This window comes from Carcharodon carcharias, chromosome 16, assembly GCF_017639515.1.
Source record: "Carcharodon carcharias isolate sCarCar2 chromosome 16, sCarCar2.pri, whole genome shotgun sequence".
In the NCBI taxonomy this organism is placed as follows: domain Eukaryota; kingdom Metazoa; phylum Chordata; class Chondrichthyes; order Lamniformes; family Lamnidae; genus Carcharodon; species Carcharodon carcharias.
This window is the reverse complement of record NC_054482.1, coordinates 62,711,999-62,737,164: the sequence shown is the minus strand read 5'-3', so window position 1 is coordinate 62,737,164 and position 25,166 is coordinate 62,711,999. Positions and strand designations below refer to the sequence as shown.

General features: G+C 39.7%; 1 protein-coding gene across 7 annotated transcripts in view; it reads left to right on the top strand.

Moving 5' to 3' along the window:
• efcab14 (EF-hand calcium binding domain 14) overlaps nucleotides 1-21,278 on the top strand; it is an 88,315-nt gene extending 67,037 nt beyond the window's left edge. For 4 of the 7 annotated variants that reach the window (XM_041207748.1, XM_041207749.1, XM_041207746.1 and 1 more), the window contains 2 exons: nucleotides 12,046-12,180; nucleotides 18,843-21,278. In XM_041207748.1, coding sequence (XP_041063682.1) covers nucleotides 12,046-12,180; nucleotides 18,843-19,009 — 302 coding nt within the window. In that variant the 3' untranslated portion in view covers nucleotides 19,010-21,278. The remainder of the gene's footprint in view (nucleotides 1-12,045; nucleotides 12,181-18,842) is intronic. The other 3 variants (XM_041207752.1, XM_041207750.1, XM_041207751.1) reach the window with 1 other exon arrangement.
• Nucleotides 21,279-25,166: the final 3,888 nt, after the last annotated feature.

Here is a 25,166-nt window from a genome sequence, read left to right as displayed (position 1 = left end):
CTGAATAGTGGGAACAAGAGAACAAATTTGGGAAGATGTGGTAAATCAAAGAGTAGAGAAAAGACGAGAGATAGGTATTAATGTGGAAAACAATAAACAGACTGTGACAGGAAGGGACAGAGCACAGGAAGTACAAATCTAAGAGTAGATCATCAGATAAGGCTAGAGTTACAAAAATAATAAAAGCATAATACTAAAGGCTCTGTATCTAAATGCATGTAGCATTTGAAACAAAGCAGATGAACTCGGTGCAAATAGAAATAAATAAGTATGATTTCATAGCCATTACAGAGAAATGGTTGCAGGATGGCATAGCGTGGGACCTGAATATTGCAGAGTACGTGACATTTAGGAAGTACAGGAAGGTAGGAAAAGTTGGAGGGGGGGGTAGCTCTGTTAATTGAAGATGATATTAGCACATTAGAGAGGGATGACCTAAGTTCAGGAAATCAGGAGGTAGAAACGGTTTGGATAGCGATGAGAAATGATGAAGGTAAGAAGTCACTTGTGGGAGTAGTGTACAGGCCCCCTAACAGCAACAATGGGGATGGGGTATAAAGGAAGAAATAATGGAAGGAAGAAATAATGGGAGCTTGTCAGAAAGATATGGTGATAATCATGGAGAATTTTAATCTGCATATAGATTGGAAAATCAGGTGGACTGAGGGAGCCTAGATGAGGAATTCATAGAATGTTTTTGAGATAGTTTCTTAGAACAGCACATTCTGGCACCAACCAGAGAGGAGGCTATATTAGATCTTGTATTGTACAACAAGATAGGATTAATTAATGACCACATAGTGGAGGCGCCTAGATGGTAGCAATCATAATATAATTGAATTTTACATTCAGTTTGAGGGAGAGAAAAATGGGTCCACGACTAGTATTTTAATCTTAAATAAGGGCAATTATGAAAGCATGAAAACACAGCTGGCTAAAGTGAACTAGCAAATTAAATGAAATGATAGGTCAATAGAGTGGCAAACATATAAGGAAATATTTCAGAATACACAGAATAGATACATCCCAATGAGAGAAAAAATTCCAAGGGGAGGATCCACCATCTGTGGTTAACTTAAAAAAAAAAATAGCAAACTTAAAAAACATATAACATGGATGGATTGTGGGTCAGAAGATTAGACAGAATATAAAAAAGCAGCAAAGAATGACCAAAAGATTGATAAGGAAGGAAAATTAGAAAGCTAGCTAGAAATATAAAGATGGATGGATAGTAAGGGTTTCTGTAGAATTTTTTTAATTTTAAATTTTTTTTAATTTAAAAGTGAGCATTAATCCTATAGAGTGTGAGGCTGGGGAATTAATAATGGAAAATAAGGAGATGGTAGATGAATTGAACTGGTATCTTGCATCGGTCTTCACTATAGAGGATACAAGTAATGTCCCAGAAATATCTAAATCAGGAAATAGAAGCGAGGGAGGAACTAGGGAAATTACAACCACTAGAAAAGTGATACTGAGAAAACTGTTGGAGCTGCGAGCTGACAAGTCCCCAGGTCCTGATGGACTTCATCCTAGGGTCTTAAAAGAAGTGGCTAGTGAGGTAGTTGATGTGGAAAGAAAAACAGAGTTAACATTTCGAGAGAAAAAAAAAATCCAATTAAATATTTCTGGGAAAATGCCGGAAATTCCTCAAGACTCCAAGTCATAATTACCCATTGCATATACACACCTAATTAAACTAATTTCCTCTCTGAATAGCCTTAAAGAACTATTTCTTTCATCAGGATGCATGCAAAGTTACGTCTTGTTCTGTTGCATTCTCGTAAGCGCCTTGTCTGCTAATAAATTTACTGATCCCTCTTTTGAAAGCTATAACCCTCCACTTCTACTGAATAATGTTCTTGAAACGTTAACTGTTTTTCTCTCCATGGATGCTGTTAGACCTGCTGAGTTTTTACAGCATTTTCTGTTGTTGGTTCAGATTTCCATCATCCACAGTATTTTGATTTTATCTTGAGATAGTTGATGTATTGGTTTTAATTTTCCAAAATTCCTTATATTCGGGGAAGGTTCCATTAGATTGGAAAACAGTGAATGTAACTCCTTTATTCAAAAAGGGAGGAAAACAGCAGGAAATTACAGGTCAGTTGGCTTAACATCTGTCACAGGAAAAATGCTAGTAGCTATTCTTAAAGATGTTATAGCAGGGCACTTGGAAAAATTCCGGGTAATCAGGCAGAGTAAACATGGTTTTGTGAAAGGGAAATCATGCTTAACCAATTTATTGGAGTTCTTTGAAGAAGTAAGTATATGCTGTGGATAAAGGGGAACTGGTGGATGTACTGTAGAAGGTGCCACATCAAAGGTTATTGCAAAAAAAAAGCTCATGGTTTAGGAGATAATGTATTGGCATGTTTAGCTAACAGGAAATAGTAGACTTAAAGGGGTCACTTTCTGGTTGGCAAGATGTAACGAGTGGTGTGCCGCAGGGATCAGTGCTGGGGCCTCAACTTTGTACAATTTATATAAATGACTTGGATGAAGGAACAAAAGGTATGGTCGCTAAATTTGCTGATGACAAAGATAGGTAGGCTAAAAGATGTGAAAAGGACCCAAGGAGGCTACAAAGGGATATAGGTTAATGAGTTAACAAAGACCTGGTCAATGGGGTATAATGTGGACAAGTGTGAAATCGTCCATTTTGGCAGGAAAAATTAGGTATATTATCTAAATGGTGAGAGATTGTAGAGCTCTGAGGTGCAGAGGGATCTTAGTGCATTTTTAAATTAATTCATGGGATGTGGCTGTCGCTGACTAAGCCAGCATTTATTCCCCGTCTTTAATTGCTGTTACACTAATTTGTTCGGAGGGCATTTAAGAGTCAACCACATTGCTGTGGCCTTGGAGTTATATGTAGGCCAGACCAGGTAAGGGTGGCAGATTTCCTTCCATAAAGGACATTAGTGAACCATGAATTGTAAAAAGCTAGTATGCTAGTATTTAAGGAAGGATATAAATGTATTCGAAGCAGTTCAGAGAAGGTTTACTAAACTAATACCTGGATTGTGCGGATTGCCTTATGAGGAAAGGTTGGACAGGTTAGGCTTGTATCTGCTGGAGTTTAGAAGAGTAAGAGGCAACTTGATTGAAACATATAAGTTCTTGAGTCCTGACAGGATCGATATGGAGAGGATGTTTCCTTTTGTGGGTACGAGGAGCCATTGTTTAAAAGTAAGAGGCCACCCATTTAGGACAGAGCAAAGAAATTTTTTCTCTCAGAAGGTTGAGTGTCTTTGCAACACCTCTTCCACTTTCTAGGAAGAGAGTCTTTGAATGATTTTAAGGTGGAGGTGGATTCTTGATAAACATGGGGATGAAAGGTTATTGGGTAGATGGGAATCTGGAGTTGAGGTTACAATCAGATCAGCCATGATTTCATTGAATGGCAGAGCAGGCTTGAATGGCCAAGTGGCCTACTCCTGCTCCTAATTCGCATGTTCATATGTAGGATCTTGCAAAGGTACTGCTGGTGGTACTTTTCCAGTGCTTTGAGGTGCCTGCTGTAGATTGTCCAAATCGCTGAAGCATAAAGGAGCCCAGGGATCACTGCTGAAAAAAAACCCGTGAACCATGTGGAAAGTGTATGTATATTAACAGCAAATGAGCATGGGATTGGGTCCTACCTTGATGACCTGTAAAATTAGTTAGTATGCTGATGCCACCGGGGCTGGCACTGGAGGGCTGCTGATGCCTGTGGAACTGCTTCCAAGCATGAATCTTGGGGAACAAAAGGAGTTCTTTCTGAGACATATTCAATTATGAATGGAATGTACGGACTGATTCCAAAAAAATGGTCAGCAGTAATATAAGCTTTAGGACAAGTGAACATTGGTTCAAAATAGGATAGGAAAAGTGAATACATTTGGGATATAACGTCATAAGAAGGTGTGGGTTAGGCAGTAGAAGTGGAGGGTTATAGCTTTCAAGAGAGTGATCAGTAAATTTATTAGCAGACAAGGTGCTTACGAGAATGCAATTGAAATTAGAATGCAACGTGAAGACTTTGCATGTATCCTCATAAAAGAAATAGTTCTTAATAGCTATTCAAAGAGAAACTTAGTTTAGTTAAGTATGTATGTGCAATGGGCAATTATGACTTGGAGTCTTGAGGAATTTCCGGCGTTTTTCCTGAAATATTTAATTGGATTATATTTTCTAAGTGAATTAGGATGGGCCGTCTATAGATTGTACTGCTTAATGTAAGGATGTGCCAAATCTCACTTTCATACCGTTTATTCATTTGGATATAGGGGAAATAAAAGTCCTATTTACAATAGAAGAGAATACAATATCTGTTCCAGTAGTGAGAAAATTAAACACTAATTCCTCCTCATTATTGGCAATAGTTTAAACTGTTGAGGAAAAAACATATAATTGAACTTCAGAAGAAAGGCTTGCTTTTAAAAAGGAACAGCTGGGTTAATGAGCAGCCCTGCTACATCCTTTGTAAAGTGGTGTGTTAAGCATGATGAGATCAGAGGTGACCATACAGCAGGAGTCAGATGATATAACCTGAGAATATATAATTGATCTTCCAGCTAATTAAGTTGAGAGCTGATGATGCTTGAAAATAAAGGGTGGGAATTTCACTTTGCTTTCTCAGACACTAAGTGCCTGCAGGTTTGATCTGGAGTAAGCAGGCATCAGTGGAATGCAGTGCATGTTCACAGCTTTCTGCTATCACCTTTTTTTAAAAAATAAACATTTGATCCTGCGTTCTAAGATATTTGATGTTCAAAGGCCAAGACCTTACAACTAATTAAAACATCTTTATTTTTCTCTTATTGGAAGCTAGTGTAGATTTTGATCAAAGGCTGTCAGTTGTGTTGAAAGAAGCAACAGAACTGTGTGATAATGAGCCTTTCATGTGCTAACTGTGATAGCATTGATAGCTGCTGGGTTTCAAAAGCATGGAGTGTCAATTAGGCTATTTATGTTGCCAGTGCAAACTGGTTCATCATTAGGCAGGCAGTCATATCAACTGCATATAAAAGCAAACAGACTGAAACGAGCAAAATAGTGAAGACACTAACAAAATGATCGAATTCTAGGGTGGGGCTTATTCTTTAAATTATGCTGTGACATTTTGTTGGCTGGGGAGGGGGGTGGGGTGCAGGGTAGCAAATACAGGATTTTTTCCATAATTCCCACATTGAGTTCCTGAATTTAGCCAGGTTCTCAGTGGAAGTAAGATCACAAAGTAAATACAAGTAAGGGCGGGGTGGGGGGGAGGGGGGTGCAGGGTGGATCCATTCAGCTTACCTTGGCACATCCATTCAGAATAAAAAGAAAATTGGATATGGTCATCTAACTGTAGCCTGAAGAAATGGTCTGCCACTTATGGTAATAGGGATTCAAAGTGTTGATAACACTGCATGAAAAATTTCTTCCACCCGTGTTAGCCTATGCCTCCTTGCTCTGGTGCGTTGATTTATACTTCTACAGTCTGAGGAATGGAAAATTTGAGGATAGAATGGAGAACAAGGTGGGGTTAAAAGATTTTATCAACTATTGCTATTCTTTTCAATCTCCTACTGACTAACAGCAGAAATAGCAAAAACCGGAGAGAAAATAAATTGCCTGCCTGAAAATCTCAATTTAACCAAGATCTCTTAGGCAGTTCTGTAAAATTGAACTTAGGTGGATAAGAGGAAAAAGCAAAAGACACCAGTTTAAAACTGGATCAAACTGAAAAAATAAATTCAAGGTTAAAGGGGGGAGTTACACAGAACTAAATAAAACTAGGCAAGAGAAACTTCAATGGTGCAATTAAGATTATAATTATGGTCAAAAACTATAGAATAAATTCAGTAATTCTCTACAACAACGACTAATCTATATAATGACTTCAAGGTAAAACGTCTCCATGCACCTCATGGTAACACCAAACAAAATTTGACAAGCTTCATAAGATACTGAGGCATATGACTGGAGGCCTGGTCAAAGAGGTGGATTTTAAGGATAGTCGTAAAAGAAAAGAGAGAGGTGGAGAGGTTTAGGGAGGGAGTTCAAGAGCATGGGGTCCAAGCAGTTGCTGAAGATACAGCTGCCAATGGTGGAGCAATTAAAATTGGCGATGCTCAAGGCCAGGATTTGAGGATCAGGGACTAGAACGTTTTATTTGAAAGAACATAGCCAAAGATGGACTTCACAATACGCATGCCGATTTTGCATTTCAAGCAATGTGTGGCTTAGCTGAATTTGCACCTTTCTAACTTTTATGACAAAAATTTCTCTAAGGATTAATGAACATATGAACAAGGAGCAGGAGTAGGCCATTCAGCCCCTCGAGCCAGCTCCGCCATTTAATAAGATCATGGTTGATCTGATCGTAACCTGAAATCTATATCCCACCTACCAATGATAACTTGTTACCCACTTGCTTACCAAGAATCTATCCACCTCTGCCTTGAAAATATTCAAAGACTCTGCTTCCACCACTGTTGAGGAAGGGAGCTTCAAAGACTCACGACCCTCTGAGTGAAAAATCTTTGCCTCATCTCTTTTAAATGGGTGACCCCTTGTTTTTAAACACTGACCCCTAGTTCTAGCTTCTCCCTCGAGGAAACATCCTCTCCACATCCACATCAAGACCCCTCAGAATCTTGCATGTTTCAATCAAGTCGCACTTACTCTGCTAAGCTCCAGTGGATACAAGCCTAGTCTGTCCAACCTTTCCTCATAAGACAACCCACCCATTCCAGGCATTTGTCTGGTAAACCTCCTCTGAACTGCTTCCAATGCATTTACATCCTTCCTTAATAAGTTGACCAATATTGTACACAGTACTCCAAATGTAGTCTCACCAATGCCCTGTACAATTGAAGCATAACTTCCCTACCTTTGTTTTCAATAAACAATAACATTCTATTAGCTTTCCTAATTACTTGTTGTACTTGCATACTAGCATTTTGCGATTCATGCACTAGATTTCTCTGCACCTCAGAGCTCTGCAATCTCTCACCATTTAGATAATATGTTTATCTTTTAGTCTTCCTGCCAAAAGGACAATTCCACATTTTCCCCACATTAAACTCCACCAGCCAGATGTTTGCTAACTCACTTAACCTATTTTTGCGTCATCAGCAAATTTGGCAACCATCCCTTTAATCCCTTCATCCAAGTCATTTATATAAATTTTAACAGTTGAGGTCCCCGCACTGAGCCCTGTGGCACGCCACTCGTTGCATCTTGCCAACCTGAAAAAGACCCTTTATGCCAACTCTCTGCTTCCTGTTAGCCAGCCAATCTTCTGTCCATGCCAACATGTTACCCCATAGACCATGAGCTTTTATTTTCTGCAATAAACTCTGATGTGGCACTTTATCAAATGCCTTCTGGAACTCTACAGTACATCCACTGGTTCCCTTTTATCCACAGCACAAGTTACTTCCTGAAAGAACTCCAATAAGTTGGTTAAACATGATTCCCTTTCACAAAACCATGTTGACTCTGCTTGATGACCTTGAGCCCTTAAGCTCCAAGTGCCCTGCTATAACTTATTTAATAGCTTATAGCATTTCCCCTGTGACAGATGTTAAGCTAACTGGCCTGTAGTTTCCTGCTTTCTGCCTCCTTCCCTTTTTGAATAATGGAGTTACATTTACTATCTTCCATTCTAATGGGACCTTCCCCAAAGCTAGGGAGTTTTGGAAAATTAAAACCAATGCATCAACTGTCTCACTCTCCCTAAGATGAAGTCCGGCTCTTGTCAGCCCACAGCTCCAACAATTTTCTCAGTACCACTTTTCTGGTGACTGTAATTTTCCCGACTTCCTTCCCAACTTCCATTTCCTTGTTTATAGCTACTTCTGGGATGTTACTTATATGCTCTGTAGTGAAAACTGATGCAAATACCTGTTCAATTTATCTGCCATCTCATTGTTTTCCATTATCAATTCTCCAGACTCACTTTCTATAGGACCAACACTCACATGTTAACTCTTTTTAAATATTTATAAAAATTCTTACTATCTGTTTTTATATTTCTAGCTAGCTTTTTCTCATACTCTAAATTTTCCCTTGTTATTAGTCTATTAGTCATTCTTTGCTGTTTCTTATATTCTGTCCAATCTTCTGGACTTCTACCTATCTTTGCACAATTATATGCTTTTTCTTTGTTTGATATCTTTAACTTTTCTAGTTAACCATGGATGGTGCATCGATCCCTTGGACATTTTCTTGTTTGTTGAAGTGTATGTATTCTGTGCATTCTGAAATATCCCCTTACAGATTAGCCACTGCATCTCTATTGACTCAGCCTTTAACCTAATTTGCTGATTCACTTTTGCCAGCTCGGCTTTCATTCCTTCAGAATTGCCCTTATTTAAGTTTCAAAACTTAGTCTCAGACCCACTCCTCTCTTCCTCAAACTGAATATAAAATTCAATCATCTTATGGCCGCTGCTACCAAGGGACGCCTTCACTATGAGAACATTAATTACTCTAACCTTATTGCGCAATACCAGATCTAGTAGAGCCTGCTCTCTGGCTCCAGAACATGCTGTTCCAAGAAACTATCCCGAATGTGCACCTCATCTAGACTATCTTTGAAGCCAGGGAAATTTGATTTTGAAATTAAAAGTAGAAAATGCTGGCAACACTCAGCAGGTCAGGCAGCATCTGTGGTGAGAGACATAATTAATGCTTCAGTTCAATAGCCTTTCAATCAGATTTGATTTTCGTTTGAAAGATAAATGGAAAAAATGCTCTTTTATCTCTAAGCGCATTACTGTATGCATAGTATATACTCAAGCAATCTGTGCCAATATGCAGCAAGACCAGGGCAACATTCAGGCTTGGGATGATAAATGACAGGTAATATTTGCGCCACACAAATGCTAGGCATTGACCATCTCCAATAAGAGAGAACCCAACCATCGTCCCTTGACATTCAATGGCAATACCATTTCAGAATTCCCTGCTACCAACATTAGCATTGAGCAGAAACTGAACTGGACTAACATATAAATATTGTGGCTACAAGAGTAGGTCAGATGCCAGGAATTCTGCAGCAAGTAACTCACCACCTCACCCCCCCGCTCCAACCGCACCACAAGGTGCAAATCAAGAGTATGATGGAATACTCTCCACTCACCTGGATGAATGCAGCTCCATCAATCCTCGAAACTCAACACAATCCAAGTGACAAAGCAGCCCTCTCGATTGGCACCCTATCCACCACCTCCAACATCCACTCCCTCTAGCACCAATGTACAGTGGCAGCAGTGTGAGCCATCTACAAGATGCACTGCAGAAACTCACCAAGGTTTCTTTGACAGCAACTTCCAAACCTGTGACTTATACCACCTAGAAGGACAAGAGCAGCAGATACATGGGAGCACCACTGCCTGCAAGTTCCCCACCAAGCCACACACTATCCTGACCTGAAAATATATTACCATTCCTTCACTGTCGCTGGCTCAAAACCCTGGAACTCCCTCCCAAGTTTCACTGTGGGTGTACCTACACCACATGGACTTCAGCAATACAAGAAGACAGCTCCACCGCTGCCTTCTCATGGACAGTTAGTAATGGGCAATAAATGCTGGCCTAGCCAGTGAAGCCCACATCCCATGAAAGAATAACAAATAATTGGTACATAAGTTATGTGCAATTTGGAATTTTTCATTTTTTTCTTGATGGGGTTAAATTAACAGTGTACTTGACTTTTGGAGACTTTGTTCTGTTGTAGCAGGAGGGCATTGATTGTGGATTTTCTTCAATTCTAATTTTCCTTGGACCCTCGTTTTTTATTTGAGTCTTGGTTCTTTTTACAGATGTAGTAGTGAAGTAAAACCTGCCTTTTAGAACACTTGGACTTCTTTAGCTGTAAAAGCAGAAATATTTCCTAGCAAAATAGATTTAATTACACCACTAAGTTGTCTTTTTCTGAGTGAGTATATCCAGCTGCAATTTTCCTGCTGGTTCATCAGAATAACAAGAAAATTAGACAACATTCATACACACAACTGTGTGGTTATGACTGAAAAATCTAAAGAGATGCAAACCTAAACATTTACTCTGAAGTCTATTGAATAAATTATATTGCAGAGACCATTCCATTTGTATTTTTAGAATGGACAAGAACAATGCAAAGGATGTCTTAAATATCGACTTTCAGAAGGTCTTCAATAAGATGTTACGTAAGGGATTCATAACAAAGGTGGAGACGGGCTTGGTAACAAAATAGATTGCAAGGACTACTAAACAGAGGATAGGAGAAAGGAATGTTTCTTAGACTAACAAAGTGGGAAGTGTCACAAAGATTCATATTTGGATCATCATTACTTACCACATACGTAAATGGGTTGAAGAATTGGAGGTATGTTGTCAAACTTGGTACATGATACTAAATTGACAGTGGCGGATTGTTAATGTGGCTGACTGAACCAAAGTACAGGAAGGCATAGACACAAAGAGTGGGTAGATAAATGACAACTAAAGTTCAAGTATGAGGAGGTTAATTTTGGTAGGAGAAATGAGGAGACCACTTATTCCTTGGAAGGTAAGCAAATAAACTGGATAGAAGAGCAATGAGTTCTGGCAGTTGTTATAATCCCCGTATAGAACGATAACTAAGTAACCTATGCAAAGGAATCGCCCAGTGTTTCAGATTTTAAGACTCTTACTGTAACAAACAAACTAAAATCAGCAACGACTAAGCAATACTTTGTAGACAACTAATACACTTCACTACAGAAAAACTGCTCCCCAGTAACTGAACACAACCCTAAAACCCCACACCACATTTATTCATTACACCACACTGTTGCCAGAAATTAAGTCTTGTTTAAAGTGCCAAGCTTTTCTTGGATTTAACAGGATCCTTCTCCCTGCCCCACTAGGGCAAACCTTCAGTGTTCTTTTAAACAAAGTCCCCTTCACTCAATCTTCAGAGCTTATGCAAATGGACTTCTAGTAGCAAGGCACCCTCTTTTTTTTTTTGAACAGCGATTCTGTCCTCACCAGCACTCTGCTTGGAGATTAACTCAAATGGTCCTTTTCTTTCTGCCTAGCATAGCAACACTGTTGTGGGTCAACTTCCCCAAATCACTGTCTATGCGAGTCTGAGTCTGCAGATAGCAAAGCCAGCAGCCTCCTTATTTGTGTTCAGGTTTTAAAACTTGCACCCTATTTTCATTAAGTTTTGATCTGGACCCCTGTCCCCATGGCAATCAATCACATGGGCTTGTCTCGAGACAGATTTAGTATGAAGTCTGATGGGCCAGTCTTCAAGCAGATTCGGTACGAGATCACACGGGCTTTCTCTGAGCAGATTCTATAGGAGCTCACATTCTCTTCCCCCCCCCCCACCCCCAGCTCCAAACAACTCAATTTTACCTTGAATTAAATAAGACAGTTTAAAACATAACCAGCGTTTGTAACATAATGCACATCTAAAGACCATAGAGTGCAAATTACTGGAGTTCATTCTAGACAAACAAAACATAAGAGCAGAGAGGTAATGTTAAATTTATATAGCACCTTGGTGAAATCGCACTGAGAACATCCTGCAGTTCTGGTTGTCTTATTACAAAAAAGTTTCTGAAGTATTGGAGATAGCACTTTAAGGATTTTAGAATTGAGAATGTGCATCTACCCAGAAGGACTAAGCAGACTTGGGACTCTTTTCTCTGGAGAAGAAAACACAGAGTTGTATTCAGCCAGGATAAGGTATGTGTGGGAAAATTGCTTCCACTTGTGGGTGAGCCCAGAGCAAGGGGCTAGAAGTACATGACAGCGACTGACATCAAATGAAAACATTAAGAGGAATTTCTTTGCACAGAGCAGTGACATCTGGAACGGTGGAAGCAGATAGCACTTAAGAGGAAGGCGTGATGCATATATGAGGAAAGAAAGTTTGTAGAGGGATATGAGGGCATGAATGGAAGAGGAAATCAGATTGTGGAGTATAAACATTGGCATAGCTCAGGTGGGCAGAAACCTTTCCCTACACGTCTACAGACATGAATTATTAACAAGAGAACTATTTTTAATAATAATACTGCTTTTGTTCTGCAGGTAATACAAGTTTAACTTCTACAGTGAAACCGTCAGTATCTTCGACACTTCCAGTAAAAGCAGTAGCTAAAAAAAACAATAAAAGGAATGTCAAATTAAAACACCTTTCATTTCCGGGGATTACCAATATAAAAGGTGAGTTTTAAAATGAAGACTGCATCAAACATTCAGCTTATATCAAACTGCTTAATTGAAGTACATTATTTATAATCTTAACTGCCCTTTTTTTATTCATTCATGGGATGTGCCGTCACTAGCTAGGCCAGCATTTACTGCTCATCCATAATTGCCCTTGAGAAGGTGCTGGTGAGCTGCCGCCTTGAACCGCTGTAATCCATGCAAAGTAGGTACATCCAAAGTGCTGTTGGGAAGGGAGTGCTAGGATTTTGACCCAGCAACAGTGAAAGAGCGATGATATATTTCCAAGTCAGGATGGTGATTGGCTTGGGGAGGGGAACATGCAGGTAGTCATGCTTGCCCATGCACCTGCTGTCTTTGTCCTTCTAGGTGGTAGAGAACATAGGTTTGGGGGGGTACCGTCAAAAAGACAGCATGTTGCCTGTGTAACAGTTCGATTCGTCTAGATACATTTAAAGCTTCTTGGAGTACATTTAAATGAGTAAATTTAACCTGACTATTTGTTAACATTCATAAAATTTGGTCCTCTTTTGCTGGGAATGTTGGTTTGATGGGCGTGTAAAAATAAATCACGTGGAGAAGCTTCTGTACACTACCAACTTATAAAACTACATTTTACTTTTAATAGTTAAGCCTCCACAAAATCTAGCTTCAAGTTAAAGGACTGTATGCATTGTTAACATTTTTAGGAACATTAATAAGTTGTTGTGCCCAACAAGCTTGCAAATTTCTGAGATAAAGTCAACATCTAACTGCTGCCTTATGCCAATCATTTCTCTCCCAAGATAGAAATATGACAGAATCCATGGCCTGAATTTTTCAGGCGGTGGGCAGGCTCAGTGGGGATGGTCGTGGAGCCAATTGCTGCCTGCGATCTGCTCCATGTCACCATTTTATGTGGGCGGGCCAATTACCTGTGTAGGGAGGAGGGAGAGTCGGGACCAGCGCTCTTTCGTGCGTGTACGTGGGAGAGCGCTTCAATCTCCCTGAGGCACGGAGCTGCCTTGGGATTGAATCCATATTGAAATAATTAAATAAATGGTGTGAAAAATTATTTAAGCATGTCCCCTCATGTGACCGTCACATGAGATGGGACACATTTTTGTATTTAGGAAATTTATTTACTTAATAAAAGCTTTAGGGACAAGGTTTCCTAAAAATGCGAAGGCTGCTTGGCCTTTTCACCTGCCTGCCAACCTTAAGGTTGGACAGGCAGCGTTAACAATTACATCAATTACTTTCTTAATGGCCTTAATAGGCCATTTACATATTGGTGGGCGTGCAGCCTACTCCGTGTACCCGCCGAGCGAAATGTCGCAGAACTGCACAATGACGTCGGGATGCATGCCCGACATCATCACGCGTCAGTTTACACGTCAACTTGGGCCCGCCCCCGCACGCCGACTTAAACCCTGCCCCATGAGTTGAACAAGAGTCGTATTACCCTTGTGGACTCATGGGGAAAACAGATGAGGCCATTTGCCATCCTATGATTCTGCGATATCAGAAAATAAATACTTTGTATTTCCATTTCTTTTTTGTTGTCCCAGCCTCCAGCTTATTGTTTCTTCCTCCTTTTTCTCACCCTATAATATTCATTTGATGTCCAGCTATTGTTCCCTCCTTTCCACTTGAATGGCAGCTCAGCATTCCTGGTTACAGGGCTTTCGACAGGATAGAGAGGGTGATTTTTAAGAAAAAAAGTTGGGTAGCTGTGTGGGTTTGTAATATTGTTTAAATAAACAATCACGGCTCTGAGCTTAAAAGGTGGATCATCAAACGAGGTAATCTGGGTTGAAATGAACAAAAATTTGGGCAGTACATTAGACCCCCATACTGTCAAAGAGATAGAAAAATAAATATGCAAATTGCTGAAAAGTGCAGAAACAATGGAGCAGTGATAAGTAGAGGATTTCAACTACCCGAATATTAACTGGGATAAAAATCAGTCTAAAAGTATGGAGAGAGAACAATTCTTAAAATGCTTTCTGGAGAGACTTTCTAGTTGATATGAAGTAAGTGCAATAAGAAAAGGGGTAGCTGTGAATTTCATTTTTAAGAAATGAAGCTGGGCAGGTGGATGAGTCTATTGTGGGATAGCATTTTGGTGGTCATGTTCGTAATTCAGTTTGAAAAAGGATGAAGATAGACCAAGAGCAAAAATGTTTAATTTGCGGAAAAGCTGTTGTTACTAAGCTGAGGTGTGGCTTTTTTTGACACAATTTGACTGAAAACTGCCACTTTCTGATACGCCAATGTCGGTAAAGTGGAAGGTAGTCAAGGAAGAGATGGATTGAGGGTTCAGATAAATAATTTTACAAAGAAAAAGGGAGAGATTTCCAAATTCCCCATTCCTCCCATGAATGTCAAAGAGTACACAGAGTAGAAGGCAAAAAAAGAAATTTATGCCAGCTATTGAGAGATCAGTATTGCAGAAAACATGAGGGAGTATAGAATGTGCAAGGGTGAAATTAAAAAGGAAATTAGGAAAGCAAAGGAAGATAATGAAAAAGATATTGATGAGTAAAATCAAGAAAATCCCCAGAAGTGCTTTATAAATATTTAGCCAAGAGGATAACTTAGGAAAGCGTAGGACTGATTAGAGACCAAAAAGGTAACCTGTGTGTGGAGGTGGAAGACTTGGTGATGGTTCTCAATGAATACTTTGGGCCTTTATTTGCAAAAGAGAGGGATGATGCAACAATTCTAGTTGAGAAGGAGTATGAAATATTGGATGGTATAAACTGCTTAAAGGAGAGGAAATATTGAAGGATTTAACATCTTTGAAAGTGGATAAATTGCTTAGCCCAGATAAAATATGTCCTAAGCTGCTAAGAGAAGCAAGGGAGGAAATAATGGAGCTGTCACTATCATTTTCTATACCTCTTTGACTAGAGGTTTGGTGCCGGAGGACTAGTAACATTGATCTGTTAAAGGGGAAGAAGGAATGGCCTGGGTAAGTATAGGCCAGTCAGCCTAATGTTAAGCAAAGTTTTTGAAAAAGTTGAGGTATAGTTTAAATCTTCATTTAGAAAGTCATGGATTAATCTAGGGCAGTCAACATGAATTTCAGGGAAGATTCTGTGACTGACTTGATTTGAATTTTTTGAGGGGGTAACAAGGAGAGTTGATGAAGGTAGCATACTTGTAGTCTATGGCGATTTTAGTAAGGTTTTTGACCAGATCATGTTGCAAACTGGTTAGGAAAATTAAGCAGATGGAAGTCTACGGCATTACAAGTTGGATTCAAAATTAATTCAATGGCAAAGGATAGTAGCTGAGTGTTTTTGTGACAGCAAGGATGTTACATAGAAACCTAGAAATTAGGAGCAGGAGTAGGTCATTTGATCCTTAGAGCCTGCTCCGCCATTCACTATGATCATGGAGGACCCTCTATCTCAACGCCATACTCCCACTCTCTCCCCACCCCTTGACGCCTTTAGAGTCCGGAAATCTATCCGTTTCCTTTGTAAATATATTTAGTGACTTGACCTCCACAGCCTTCTGTGTTTCCAGGGCTTCCGCAGGGCTCAGTACTAGGTCCCTTGCTTTTCAAGGCCTCTACAATGATTTAGAATTAGCTATAGCAGGATACAATTATGAACAAATTTATTGTGCCTTTAACATAATCAAATGTCCCAAGGTGCTTTATAGGAGTGCTACATTGCAATTTAGACAGCTAGCTACAAAAGGTGATATTAGGATAGATGACCTGGTCATAGAGGTAGGTTTTAAGAAATGTCTTAAAGGAGGAAGGAGAGTTGGAGAGATGTAAGGAGGATGTAGGAATTCCCTTTTTTAATTCTGCTTGGGCGCCAAATGGAGTGCAGATATCTCAGGAGGGCTATGTGCTGGACGAGAATACAGAGATAGGAGGAGCGAGGCAATGGAGGGACTTGAAATCAAGGATGAGAATTTTAAAAATCGAGTCATTGCTTGACCAGGATCAAATGTATGTCAAATACAGAAGTTTGCAGATGATAAGCTTGCAGGCCTACCAGGATAGAGCAGGGAAATATGATTGCCTGGATTGTTCTGCAAAGCTGGCATGGACTTGATGGGTCAAATGGCTTCCTTCATGCCCCTAATTACTGTGAAATAAAATTGGTGTGTGGTTGATGGTGAGGAAGAAGATTGTAGGTTGCTGGAAGATATCAGATGAACAGAAATGGTGGCAAATGAATTTTAATCCAGCGAAGTGTATTAATGCTTTTGGGGAGGGCAGACAAGGCAAGAGAATACATAATAAACGGTGCGATACTGAGAAGTGTAAAGGGACAAAGGGGCCTTGTTATGTCTTTCCACATATCCCTGAATGTGGGAAAACAGGTGAATAACAGATGGGGTGTTACAATCTCAGACTAGACCCCCAAATTTGTTACGATTCAGCTGGGGACTAGTAACTCTGTTTAAAGTAGACAAAGCTTGAGATCCAAGGTACTTACTAAGAGAACAAAGCCACAAGATTTCATGGTTTTAAACCAACCAAAATAAGTTTTACTATATGAAGGCAAACAATATCTATCATATACTCTGACATTCAGGATTAACATGAGGTACATGTGAATCAGGAAACATTAACAAGAAAACTGTGGTCGAACACACTGCACAGTAAATGGCAGATATGACCAAGACAGATCTCACTGATTTCTTAGCAACCCACCAAGATGTCAGTGTCCGCTATGAATTACACAATCTCATTAAAACTCACGCGAATTTTTAAAAATTCATTCACGGGATGTGGGCTTTGCTGGCTAGGCCAGCATTTATTGCCCATCCCTAGTTGCCCTTGAGAAGGTGGTGGTGAGCTGCTGCCTTGAGACGTTGCAGTCCCTGTGATGTAGGTACACCCAAAGTGCTGTTAGGAAGGGAGTTCCAGGATTTTGACCTAGCGACAATGAAGGAAAGGCGATATATTTCCAAGTCAGGATGGTGTGTGACTTGGAGGGGAACTTCCAGGTGGTGGTGTTCCCATGTGTCTGTTGCCCTTGTCTTTCTATGTGGTAGTGGTTGTGGTTTTGGAAGGTGATGGCTAAGGAACCTTGGTGAACTCCTGCAGTGCATCTTGTAGATGATGTACACTGCTGCTACTGTGCGTCGGTGGTGGAGGGAGTGAGTATTTGTGGATGAGGTGTCAATCAAGTGGGCTGCTTTGTCCTGCATGGTGTCAAGCTTCTTGAGTGTTATGGGATCTGCACTCATCCAGGCAAGTGGAGAGTATTCCATCACACTCCTGACTTGTGCCATTTCAAGACTCCAACCCTGCCTCAGCGCTTCTGCTGAAACCCTCATCCATGCCTTTTTTTCCTAATGAACTAATCCAGCGCATTCCTGGCCAGCTTTCAACATTCCACCCTTCATAAACTCGAGGTTGTCCAAAACTCTGCTGCCCACGCTCTAACTTGCATCAAGTTCAGTTCACCTATCACCCTTGAGCTTACTGACCTACATTGGCTCCAGGTTAAGCAACACTTTGATTTTTAAATTTTCGCCCTTGTTTTTAAATCCTCACCACCACCACCACCAAAAAAAAAACTCAAATACTCTTCAGCCCCAAACTCAGTTTTTTGTGCCCTTCCAATTGTGGCCTCTTAAGCTTCCCAAATTTTAATTGCTCCACCATTGGTTACCTTGCCATGAGCTACTAAGGTCCTAAACTCTGGAATTCCCTCCTTAAGCTTTTTCCCTTTCGACTGTCTTTCTGTCTGTCTTCCTTGAAGACGCTACTGAAAACCTACCTCTTTGACCATCTGCCCATATATGTCTTTGGGGCTTGATGTCAGATTTTGGTTTACAACGCTCCTATGAAGGGTTTTTGACCTTTTCAATGTGTTAAAGGTGCTGGACACAAGCATGACCCTGACCTTTCTGTCGTTTGCCATTTCAACACACCGTCCTGCTCTCATGCCCATATGTCCATTCTTGGCCTGCTGCAATGTTCCAGTGAAGCCAGCCGCAAACTGGAGGAATAGCACCTCACCTTCTGATTAGGCACTTTACAGCTTTCTGGACAACAACTTCAAACCATTAAAACTTTCCTCTTGTGACTATGACATCTTTGTCAATCTCTCCTGAGCACCTACCTATCCCTGACCACCTATTCTGTTTCACCCCCTCTTAAATAGTATAAAATCCCATCACATTTCCACTTCTCTTTAGCTCTGAAGAGTCATACAGACTCAACGTTAACTGTTTCTTTCTCCAGAGATGCTGCCAGACCTGCTGAGCTTTTCCAGCATTTTCTGTTTTTATTTCAGATTTCCAGCATTCACAGTATTTTGCTTTTATCCACATGGGTCCTGTTCAGCTGAAATGCACACTCCTTTCCTGCAAAGACATTCCACTTATCTAGATCCAGTGAATTTAGGTGCAGGTTAGCAATAACAAAGGCATAGCGCCACTGTGTTTGCACAGTGGATTTGCTGAAACTATGCAGCTTAGCAGCAGATGGCCCTGCTTTTGTAGTGGCCTTGTGTCCATGCAAAACTGAATTGGGACAATTCAAGCTAAAAGTTTACTCTTGGCCAGTTGCATAAGGGATAACGGTCATCCAAGCGTGTTGGTTCTTGTGGTAAAAGACTTTTTTTTAAGTGCTCTAATATTGCCTTTCTGAAGCTTAGTATGTCATTGTCTAATATTTTTTGTTTTTATTATTGCAGGTCTACAAGATCTGTTCCTTAATTCTAATGATGGCCAACTCTCTTATCAAGATCTTTACAATTTATTTGGGATCCAAACCCCTAAGCCTGAAGAACTTCAGCAATTTGATTTGAATGAAGATGGAAGATTCTCTCAAACAGAACTCATTAATGCATTTGGTCCATAAGGTTGGGATGGGGGTTACACAATATAGTATCTATTTGGACTGGTAAAGTTTTTTTAAACTGAAGTACTGACTTATAATTGCTACAATTGCACCTTTTAACCAGTATTTCGCTATTGTGCAAAATTTGATTATATCCTTATAGAATAGATATTCTAACTTAGCTTTGGGTTTTCCTCAAACATTTTTTATGAATCAGTCTGTAATATCTTGCCTGAGTAAGGAATGAATCATTCAGGATTTTGTTTTTACTTTAAATTTCATACTCAAAGTGAACTGGCTTGTTAAACTTTATTAATAATCAAACTTGTTGCAGGTTCATAAACTTAACTTGTACAGTACAGGTTTCCATTCATTTTGGTGGAGACAAAAGTGAATTAATTTTTGTGCTTTGAGCCTTCCATTGGTGCTGAAGGGAGGGTGAAAAACATTGCCTCTTTGAACTCAGAAGTTCTACTCATAAGTATGAGGTGGTTATGTTTAATGCCACCCCTTCACCCCCAACACATCCATCTGGAAGTTTCAGAAATTTCCATTATTTTCAATGGAGAATTCATAACCATTTTAGTCACCCTTGACAGAATTTTAATATGCATATCCCACTGATTTGAGGCAAATTACTAGAGAGATTTGTGACTACTCTAAGTTTTATCTTGGGATTGACCTTTGCTAAACTGTTGCAGGACATTACCGGCTCTGAAGATTTGCGAAGTTCAACAATTTGTGTACTGTATGTAAAGTGCAGTAACTACAACCACTTTTGTGCAGGTAAATAAGACAGATTTCATATTGCTTCTGTGCTATGTTCATGCTTGTGGCTCCCAATGTATAGATTACAGATAGCTGGCAGCAACCTCAAAGGAAACTTGGATTTACTAATACTGGCTACTAGGAAGACCCTTTTTTAAAAAAAAAATGCATTTTTACTTTGAGGTTTTTGCCATCAGTTTGAGAGTCGTGCACTGGCATGGCTCACAACCAATATAATTGCATCTTAAAAATAACTTTGTTCCTTTTTTTTTGAACGAGCGGTTCGTGTTCTTTAGATTTTTTTAATCTAAACCATTCCTTCATTTATTTAAGAACTGGGCTATCTTTCAGACCTGTCACTCAGTCACTTTAGTTCAGTCCGAAAAGGGGTTTGTTTTGCAGATTGACCTTGTGAACAGCTGCAGCAGACAATGTCATAGGCTATTGAGTGAAAAACTAACCTGTAGGTTCAGTTGTTTACAGCACTGGAGTTTCATTATTAAGATCAGTACTTAAACATGCAACCTTATAACATTGAAGTTTTCTTTGAGTTCAATCATTAGACATGTTATTTTCTGATAGTGGCATAAAATAATAATATAAATATAAAACCAGATTAGCAAGGTATAAATGAGCATTAAAATCAGCATCCATGTCTCTAGCACGTGCTTGGCAATAATTAAAAAAAATTTTGGGCTTGGAATAAGTCTATCTGGTATTGACTTTAGATACCATTAACTGTGTAACATTCTGAATGATATGCTCAAATTCAGTGCATTCCACAAGTGCAAAATTTTATTAGGTGAGGAAGAAAGTTTAACAGTCAATACAAAATGTTGGATTTTATGATCATATTCTCATATTGGTTCTTTGCTGACACTAGCTCTGCATTGATCATAGTATTTTGTGAATAAGTATTTTTGTTCTGCGTAATTTTAAAAAAATTTACTTCAACTCCATAGATCTGTTCCAATAATAGCGCCTCTAATTATACTAGCAATAAAAGATCGGCCTTTCTGGTATTTTTGTATTTCATTGTGATAAGTTTCATTCAGTTTTGCAGAGATATTTGCAGGAAGGTTGATCTAATTTTGTGATGCAGGTGTGGGAGGAAAAATAATTCAGGTTGTTTGCACTGTTGGTTGTTGGATTTTTTAAAATATATATATATACATATATATATATATAATGCAATGCTGTTGATGATACCTAAAGGTGAACACTGGGCAAGTATCCTAAAATAAAGGAACTGCTTTGCTGCAGGGACATTTTGGTACTGTCATATAAATGGTAGATCATAAATGTCTTAAGTAATTCTTATAAATAAAGTCATTTTAAATTTCACTCTGTGTTGTATACAATGCACTAAAATGTATTTTGAGAAGTTATTCCTGTAATAAAATGGTTAGTTACATTGTATTAAAGTAACAACCATTGTTTTGATGACTTGTGTTTTGCATGTTTCATATCATGTAATGATCAAAATATTTATTTATCAAATAATAAAAAGATCATATTCCAACTTTGGTTTAACTTTTCTGTATGAAGTAAATTCCCCATAGGCATTGATATAGTGTTAATAGAAAAAAATGTAAGATTGGGATATTTAAGTGATCAGTGATAATAGCTTCTGGAAGTTCATAAGAACTAATGTCTTTACAGTATCTCATTTCTAACAGCAAAGTAATGACATTGTCCCATTGAGCTCTACTGGACCAAATAATTTGCAAGTCAACAGAAGATTATGTAAACTCTACTCATACTATACTACCTATTCATGCTGCATTATCTATTTGTGAAAACACAATATTCACTTAAAACAAACAGCATGGTTGGTTAAAGATTAGTTAACTGGCTCGACTATTGTTTTAAAGTAATTGAAATTGTTCATTTAGCAATAAATAAATTACAAATCAGAATAAGGTGAATGCCCATGAAGCTAAATCTCCAATTTAAATTAATCCATGTAGTAGGAGTTATTCCCATTATATAGAAATTATCTATACCCAGGTAAATGCTCCCTAAAACCAATCTTACTTGAGGATCTCCCATGACATTATTGACAGTAACTTGAATAACGTGCAGTTTTATATATAAAGTTTTATCAATGTTCCTATTAATTTGTAAATATCTTGAGCCACCCTAGGTATTAACCAGCTTTAGTGTTTTACTCTAGACAATCCACCAAAGAGGCATTAATGCCAACGATAGCCCTTTCCATGAAACTCAAGCAGGGCAACAAGCAAACAAGTAATACGAGCCTAGGTTTTTGGGTGCATTTACCAACGTTCACTGATCTAAATTTGTCCCATGAGCTGTAATTTGGACATTATTTAGACTATGAATCTTTCAATAATGACTGAAATATGTAAAGTTTCTGAACATATTAAGTTAATTTGCATGTTTTCTGTTACAAAATATATCCAGCAGTACTTTGTGTTGTCAACAGGTTCTAATTAAATAAACTAACTTAAAGTTTAGGATTTTTACTCAGAACCTGCCTCAACTTGAGTAATGGTTTTGTGCTCAAATGAATAATTCCGTTTTGCTCATTGAGAGTTCTGAGATAAACCTTAATGAAATATAACTGAATGTAATCATTTAAAACCAAGCTAGTTGCAGCACAGATGTATTTTGACTGTTCATGTCTGTTGGCTCTTTACTAAAGCAATCAAAAAATAATCCCGGCATGTTGCTCTCCTTTGCATTATATCTTACTCTCGTTAAGATACCCGATGCTTCTTTAAATAATGCCATGATCTGTGTCTAAATCTCTCCCTGTGAGAAAATATTCCTGCTCCAACAGCTCTGTAAAGAAATTTCTAACTTTTGTTTGGTGATAATTTTGAATTGGTTACCACTTACCTCAGGCTGCAGATTCAGTGACAAGTCTTCCCCTATTCATTTCACCTTAACTCTTAATTTTCAAAATTCCATTAGATCTTGTAGCATTTTCTGTTCTACTAAAAATAGTTGTATCTCTAATAGATTTGGCTTCCTACCCTTTATCACCCTGTTGAATTTACATTTTGTGCTGTCTCTGGCTTTAATTTTCAATCTATAATGAGTGCCTAAAGTTGCACACAGTACTTTTGTTGACCTAATATTTTGTATTAATTATGAATTTATGTTTCTAGACCATGGACTTATTTATAAACCCCAAAATGTCATTACTCCCTGCACCACGTGATATCTGTTTGTTCTGCTCAATCTCCCTGAAACTTTTGGCATGGTCAAATACAGCATCTCCCAGCTCCTGACCTGTATGTCCAGCTCAGTGAGATTGACCAGACTTGGTTCCTCTCTCACAAAACAAAAACGAAAACAGAATTACCTGGAAAAACTCAGCAGGTCTGGCAGCATCGGCGGAGAAGAAAAGAGTTGACGTTTTGAGTCCTCATGACCCTTCGACAGAACTTGAGTTCGAGTCCAAGAAAGAGTTGAAATATAAGCTGGTTTAAGGTGTGTGTGTGGGGGGCGGAGAGAGAGAGCGAGATAGAAGTGGAGTGGGGGTGTGGTTGTAGGGACAAACAAGCAGTGATAGAAGCAGATCATCAAAAGATGTCAACAACAATAGTACAAAAGAACACATAGATGTTAAAGTTGGTGATATTATCTAAACGAATGTGCTAATTAAGAATGGATGGTAGGGCACTCAAGGTATAGCTCTAGTGGGGGTGGGGAGAGCATAAAAGATTTAAAAAAAAAAAAAAATTTTTTTTTAAAAGTAATGGAAATAGGTGGGGAAAGGAAAATCTTTATAATTTATTGGAAAAAAAAAAGGAAGGGGGAAACAGAAAGGGGGTGGGGATGGGGGAGGGAGCTCACGACCTAAAGTTGTTGAATTCAATATTCAGTCCGGAAGGCTGTAAAGTGCCTAGTCGGAAGATGAGTTGTTGTTCCTGCAGTTTGCATTGGGCTTCACTGGAACAATGCAGCAAGCCAAGGACAGACGTGGGCAAGAGAGCAGGGTGGAGTGTTAAAACGGCAAGCGACAGGGAGGTTTGGGTCATTCTTGCAGACAGACCGCAGGTGTTCTGCAAAGCGGTCACCCAGTTTACGTTTGGTCTCTCCAATGTAGAGGAGACCACATTGGGAGCAACGAATGCAGTAGACTAAGTTGGGGGAAATGCAAGTGAAATGCTGCTTCACTTGAAAGGAGTGTTTGGGTCCTTGGACGGTGAGGAGAGAGGAAGTGAAGGGGCAGGTGTTGCATCTTTTGCGTGGGCATGGGGTGGTGCCATAGGAGGGGGTTGAGGAGTAGGGGGTGATGGAGGAGTGGACCAGGGTCTCCCGGAGGGAGCGATCCCTACGGAATGCCGATAGGGGGGGTGAAGGGAAGATGTGTTTGGTGGTGGCATCATGCTGGAGTTGGCGGAAATGGCGGAGGATGATCCTTTGAATGCGGAGGCTGGTGGGGTGCTAAGTGAGGACAAGGGGGACCCTATCATGGTTCTGGGAGGGTCCCCCTTGTCCTCACTTATCACTCCACCAGCCTCCGCATTCAAAGGATCATCCTCCGCCATTTCCACCAACTCCAGCATGATGCCACCACCAAACACATCTTCCCTTCAACCCCCGGCAGCATTCCGTAGGGATCGTTCCCTCCGGGACACCCTGGTCCACTCCTCCATCACCCCCTACTCCTCAACCCCCTCCTATGGCACCACCCCATGCCCACGCAAAAGATGCAACACCTGCCCCTTCACTTCCTCTCTCCTCACCGTCCAAGGACCCAAACACTCCTTTCAAGTGAAGCAGCATTTCACTTGCATTTCCCCCAACTTAGTCTACTGCATTCGTTGCTCCCAATGTGGTCTCCTCTACATTGGAGAGACCAAACGTAAACTGGGTGACCGCTTTGCAGAACACCTGCGGTCTGTCGACAAGAATGACCCAAACCTCCCTGTCGCTTGCCGTTTTAACACTCCACCCTGCTCTCTTGCCCACATGTCTGTCCTTGGCTTGCTGCATTGTTCCAGTGAAGCCCAACGCAAACTGCAGGAACAACACCTCATCTTCCGACTAGGCACTTTACAGCCTTCCGGACTGAATATTGAATTCAACAACTTTAGGTCGTGAGCTCCCTCCCCCATTCCCACCCCCTTTCTGTTTCCCCCTTCCTTTTTTCCAATAAATTATAAAGATTTTCCTTTCCCCATTTATTTCCATTATTTAAAAAAAAAAATTTTTTTTTTTTAAATCTTTTATGCTCTCCCCACCCCCACTAGAGCTATACCTTGAGTGCCCTACCATCCATTCTTAATTAGCACATTCGTTTAGATAATATCACCAACTTTAACATCTATGTGTTCTTTTGTACTATTGTTGTTGACATCTTTTGATGATCTGCTTCTATCACTGCTTGTTTGTCCCTACAACCACACCCCCACTCCACTTCTATCTCTCC